At 34.2% G+C, this 6,412-nt stretch overlaps 1 protein-coding gene across 1 annotated transcript in view; it reads right to left on the bottom strand.

The window, feature by feature from the left end:
- Positions 1–2,406: 2,406 nt before the first annotated feature.
- ppox (protoporphyrinogen oxidase) overlaps positions 2,407–6,412 on the bottom strand; it is a 21,395-nt gene continuing 17,389 nt past the window's right edge. The window contains exons 12-13 of the mRNA XM_073846960.1: positions 5,034–5,076; positions 2,407–4,941 (exon numbers count right to left, since the gene is read on the bottom strand). Coding sequence (XP_073703061.1) covers positions 4,808–4,941; positions 5,034–5,076 — 177 coding nt within the window. The 3' untranslated portion in view covers positions 2,407–4,807. The remainder of the gene's footprint in view (positions 4,942–5,033; positions 5,077–6,412) is intronic.

The raw sequence follows: 6,412 nt of genomic DNA, 5'->3' as shown, positions 1-6,412 counted from the left end.
ACTGTAATATTTAACATCACAATGGGAGATAAAAAAAGTCCCACTGGAGGATATTAAGATCATATTAAGTCAGAATGATGAGAAACAAGTTGCAAAAAGTTTTTACACAGAATAATACTTAGTCATTAAACCGGCACAGCTACGTATGAAATTAACAGTTGCCTTAGATGCCAGTCAATCAATCAATCAAAAAATGTTGTACACAAATGCTGCAATTATCCAAGAGAACATTTTAGATAGTCGCTGTGTAAGTATCGGTAGGCTCTGCATCTGTTTTGTATGCTTCAAGCTGAATAACCAAACCAGGATAAAATTGTCTTAAGTGGCCCAGAAATAAAACAGAGGGACATAACATCTCACAGCAAAACTGATGCCAGGCATCTTAACAATGCTGATTCTGTCAGGAGTTCAGCAGAGGACGGCTGCCAACCGCTCCCCGGGGAATTTTAAAAGAGATTCCTTCACACATCAAATGACTGTCTAGCAATGCCAATGTGTCTCCTTTGTGCTGTTCCATATTCTCTTTTACAGCCATATGCTTCCTTTTTTCCACCGTTTTAGACATGACCATATGCTGTTCTTTTTTATTGTTTAAATTAAGCCACTGATGGGATGGGAAGGGTGGGCATGAAATACAACAATGATAAAGAACAGAAGTGCAGATATATGGATCACTGGCTCGGCTCTCCGCATATACGGCAACGACTTTCATGATTTAGAAATATTACGAGTGCAACGGTACATGTATTCATACCAAAAATGGCCAATTTGGTTCAGTAGAGACATGTAGAACACAAAGTACAGCATTTTAACTACTACTTGTGTGTGAAATTTAATTTGTATCTTCTGTTTTATATCTTAACTTTTCCCTCAATGCAGAAGTAAGCCGGTGAGTAAGACTTACGTTACATACTGTATATAATGCTATAGGGAAATATCAAAAAGAATAACATGCAGTAAATGGTAAAACTGTTTGCACTAAAAACCTGTGTGCTGTTTTGTACAGCTAAAAATAGACGGACGTGGATGAGACCAGAAGCCAGAATATATTGCTTGCAGAATCTGCAAAATGTTAATTATTTTACCAAAATAAGCATACAAATAAGCAAACATACAAAATGCATGTTATTTTTTTATTTAGTACTGACCTGAATGAGATATTTCACATAAAAGACGTTTCAATATAGTTCATAAGAGAAAATATCTGAATTTATAAAAATGACCCTGTTCAAAAGTTTACATACACTTGATTCTTATAGTGTTTTGTTACCTGAATGATTCAGTTGTGTGTTTATTTTTTCATGAGTCCCTTGTTTGTCCTGAACAGTTAAACTGCCTGCTGTTCTTCTGAAAAATCCTTCAGGTCCCACAAATTCTTTGGTTTTGTGTATTTGAACTCTTTCCAACAATGACTGAATGATTTTGAGATCCATCTTCTCACACTGAGGACAACTGAGGGACTCATATGCAACTATTACAGAAGGTTTAAATGCTCACTGATGCTTCAGAAGGAAACACAATGCATTAAGACCCGGGGGTGAAAACTTTTGATCAGAATGAAAATTTTTCTGATTTTGCATAATATATATATTTTTTCATTTAGTACTGCCCTACAGAAGCTACAGAAAATACTTACATGTTTCCCATTAGACAAAATAAGTTAAATTTACCCTGATCTTCAAATTCATTAAGTTTTCGCCCCCAGCTTTTTTTTTAAAAAATGCATCGTGTTTAAAAAACAAAACAAAAATCATACAGTCATTGATGGACAGGGTTCAAATACACAAAAATGATGAAAAACAAAAGAATTTGTGGGACCTGAAGGATTTTTCTGAAGAACAGCAGGCAGTTTAACTGTTCAGGACAAACTCATGAACAACTATCACTAAACCAAAAAAACAAACAAAAAAACAGCTGTGGATCATTCAGGAGACAAGACAGCAGTAAGAATCAAGGGTATGTAAACTTTTGAACAGGGTAATTTTTATAAATTCAACTACTATTTTCTCTTGTGGCCTGTCTGTGTGAAATATCTTATTCAAGTCAGTACTAAAAAAAATAACATGCATTTTGTAAATAATTAACATTTTGCAGATTCTGCAAGGTGTATGTAAACTTTTGACTTCAAATGTATATATATAGTTATAATTCAGTTTTTTTTAAGACAGTTCAGTTTGTTCAGTAAACCACTGTTCAGACATCAAAACTGAGGTACGTACTGAACTGTCATGTTTGTGTACCGTTATACCCCAAGAAATATTAATTACATTTTTACATTTTCTGAAACCCAGTGGTGTTTGGCCAGGCAAAGCTCATCCTCAGGGTGTTGCTAAGGTGTATTTAGTGTCTTCGGCATAAATACATGGTATTCTGGTTCTACAAATGGCTCAGGTTGTACAACGTAACTCTATAGGATTTTTTGGTAGGATTTATTGTAAATTTTGATCGAAAAGTAATAGCACATCTCTTTTCAACAAGTATTGACATTCAAAATTGCGGCGGTGTGAGCCAGACAGGACAGGAAATCACTTAAAATGTGCAAATTACGAAACCAACGGGAACAATGCATTTCAAGGTTGCTGGCAGGCACAGCTTTCTTTGTCTGTGTTTGACGGTGTGCCTTCTGTCAAATAACTTTCCAACTGAGCTGTCAACAGACCCAGAGGTGGAAACAACAAAAGCATGTCATTGCAAACAATAATTTTTCAAGGTGAACTTGCCATTTGTCAGATAATGGTTTCAGGGGGTGGGCTTGCATAATTTGCACATTAAATATTTCATTTTTGTTCTGTTTTATTAATGTTAACTCCTGTTCAGCTGCAGGCTTCTTTGCTTTTAACTGCAGAGATAATTACATTTCATGGAATCATTGAGTTACATACTACACACAAATTCACATTCAGCACCTAAAGCTGAAAACAGTGCAATCAATCTCAATTGCATGTGGATCCATAATGTAACAATGCAATACAAAATTGCATTCATTTATGTCACAAGTACTGCTTGTAAAAGACACACCTGTGCATTTCTGTGATAAAACATTATTGCAAATTGAAGCTGCGTGACACATTAAGAGAAATGCTTTGCAAAGCATCTGTGTGTGAAACAAATGGCTCTCAAGCACCCATTAAAGGTCTGGTTCTCTGAGTAATAGTATACTTTGAATTTTTTGCCCTTTGGAAGTCAACGGCAATGCAGATGGTCACAACTATTTCCAATCTGCTGCTTGGCTCAAACGCAAAATATAAGTTGTAAATTTGCCATTGAAGCCACTTCAGTGTAATGGTGTAAAATGTTCAGTGCAAAATGTTTTTTAGTGCAGCCCGATCTAATGGCGCTTCATCTCAGCCTGGTCAAAATACCTGAAAACTATCATCCTTTTTCAGAGGGTGAAAATATACTATTTCAAAAATTTGAGGCTACACCTGGCAATTTTTGATAGGTGCTGAGGTGATGTGAATGAAGGTCAGAGTAACCTTTCCTAATGCAAGAGTGATTCAGGCAAACAGAAGTTCTGGGTGAGATACCAGTAGCAATTGACAGTTTCCTAGCCCAAGATGTCAAACTCTGATGAAACCGAGTGATGAAACTATATTTTATCCTCTTCCAAGTTCAATTTCACCACAGACGAACATAAAAAATAGATTTAATTCACACGCCACATGGGCACATTTTCTACAATCATTTGGCTGCAACTGACTGATAATACTAGTAAAGTTAATTATTTGGTGACTCATCTTTTACTGAAATAAAAAAGAAATATTAAAATGTAGGCATGTTTAAGAAAATGTCAAGCTAATGGCGTACAAAAAACTTATTATATACTGATATTTTCAGTCTCATTACCTTTCACAGTTTTACTTCACAATTCAGTGCATCTATTTTGAGATATTTAGATTTTACTGGAAAACAAAATATATGATATATCACATTATAATAATGATGATTTATGAAATATGCTTAATTACCAAACAATTGGATGCACACTACAAGTCAAGTTTTTAAATGTATTTTTAAAAAAGTCTTTTCTGCTCAATGTAATTAATTCCTGTGATTTTAAAGCTGATTTTTTAGCATCATTACTCCAGTCACATGATCCTTTAGAAATCATTCTAATATTCTGATTTGTTACTTAAAAAACATTTATTATGTTGAAAACAGCTGAGTCAATTTTGTTTTTGTTTTTTTATTAATTAATAAATAGAAAGTTTAGAAAAACAGCATTATATACATCGTCATCATCACTTTTGATCAATTTTAAGCATAAAAAATAAATGTATTAATAATAGCTTTTTATTTCAGATAAATGCTGATTTTTTTGGATCTTTCTATTCATCAAAGAATCCTGAAATGAATTTACTAAATTTTTTTTAAATATTGCTAATAAAAATAATAATAAATGTAAAAATAATACTTAAAAAAAAAAAAAAAGCAAATCAGCATGATTTCTGAAAAATCATGTGACACTGAAGACTGGAGTAATGATGCGGAAATTGTATATAAAATATATTTATATAGAAAGCAGTTATTTTAAATAGTGAAGATATTTCACAATATTACTGCTTTTGCTGTACTTTGGAACAAATAAATGCAGACTTGGTGGGCAGAAGAGACTTTAAAAAACACACAAAAAATTGAATGTTCAAACACTTTTGATTGATAGTGTACTCTTGTTTTCAATTCTGGGTTCAAGTAAGGCATGTTGTTCGTTAGTGTATTTTTTTCAGATTCCTCCCAGGGATCAGAAAATGCATATCACATAACCTAAAATCTTCAGTAAAAGCAGACAAAATGAAGTTAGTGTAAATCATGTTTTCCCAGTGAGACCCTCAGCTGCAGTCCGCCCACTAAATATAACATCATTGACAGAGACACCATCGTACGAAGCTCCCGCCAGTGTAAGGGGCAGATTGTGGTTGCTGATGTATTGCCTCATCTTTTCTGAAAATAAGAAACGGCACACACAACTGTCCCTCATTTACATGGCTCGGGGAAAGGATAGTAGAATGAGTTTGGGTGATTAATAAACTCACCAAGTCGTTTCCAGTGTCCTAAATGATACTGCGGAATGCAGTTCTGAAAAGAGAATCACACAGATAAAATAATTTAATAACAGGAATGACTGAGCAGAGAAAAACACAAAGGAAATGACATTCATTATTCAAAAGAAAATCTTTCAGATATGAGATTCCAGATAAAGTAGCAGCCTGAATATCTCTTCTCTTTGTGAGAGTGTATAAGGGTAATTAAACTGTTCAAAAGACAATGAGACAATGTAGCATGAAAAAAAAAATGTAAGAGTATGAGTGTGTGGGCGCACTAAGGTGGAAATTTTCTTCTTGCTCTGTTACCACATAATTAAGAATAAGTCAGTCAGAAATGAAGTAGAGCAGCTAGTTGCTCCTGTCATCTCCGACCTGAAAGCGAGTGACCCTCCTGGAGCCCTCGTGCCACAGCGGCGCTCGCTTCTGTTCTGCTCGCTGAACTCCCAGAACCACCGAGATGGAGGGCAGGGGTAATGTTTAAAGAAATGGACCACCTGCCTTGATTTATGTCAGAACAGAACCCTAGAGAGATGACTGAGGGCATCTGGTGGCTGTGAACTCCATAAAGCTGATGCTATGCATGGCTGACTCAAGCCAGAGCTTGGATAGTAAAGATTTTCTTGGCCTTTCTTCATGAATGCGAATGAATGAGGACATATTCTAGACTTCTGTAGCAATTTAATTTTCTCTTCCCAGATGTCCACCAAAGCTCAGTATAATTTAGTTTTACACAACTGTTTTACACCGTTTCTCTGACCCAGAGAATTACACTTTTTCTATTTTAGCATCTTTAAGACTTCCAGTCAAAAGTTTTTGAACAGTATGATTTTTAATGTTTTTTTTGAAGTCTCTTCTGCTCACCAAGCCTGCATTTATTTGATTCAAAGTACAGCAAAAACTACAATTTTGAAATATTTTTACTATTTAAAATAACTGTTTTCTATATGAATATATTTTGAAATGTAATTTATTCCTGTGATTTCAAAGCTGAATTTTTAGCATCATTACTCGTGTCACATGATCCTTCAGAAAATCATTCTAATATTCTGAATGGCTGCTCAAAAAACATTTAATTTTACTATTATTATGTTAAATACAGCTGAGTAGAAATTTTCAGGTTTATTTGATGAATATAAAACTGGGAAGAACAGCATTATGTAACAAAAACGTCTTTGTCATCACTTTTGATCAAAAAAAAAATTATACCAACTCCAAGCTTTTGAATGGTATAGTGTATATTGTTACAAAAGCTTTTTATTTCAGATAAATGCTGATCTTTGGATCTTCTATTCACCAAAGAATCCTGAAAGAAATGTACTAAACTGGTTTAAATGTTGATAGAAAAGAAAATCAGCATATTAGAATGA

Source organism: Garra rufa, chromosome 9, assembly GCF_049309525.1.
Source record: "Garra rufa chromosome 9, GarRuf1.0, whole genome shotgun sequence".
NCBI classification, from domain to species: Eukaryota; Metazoa; Chordata; class Actinopteri; order Cypriniformes; family Cyprinidae; genus Garra; species Garra rufa.
Note: the sequence above shows the minus strand (reverse complement) of the source record. Positions and strands in the feature narration are given on the sequence as shown.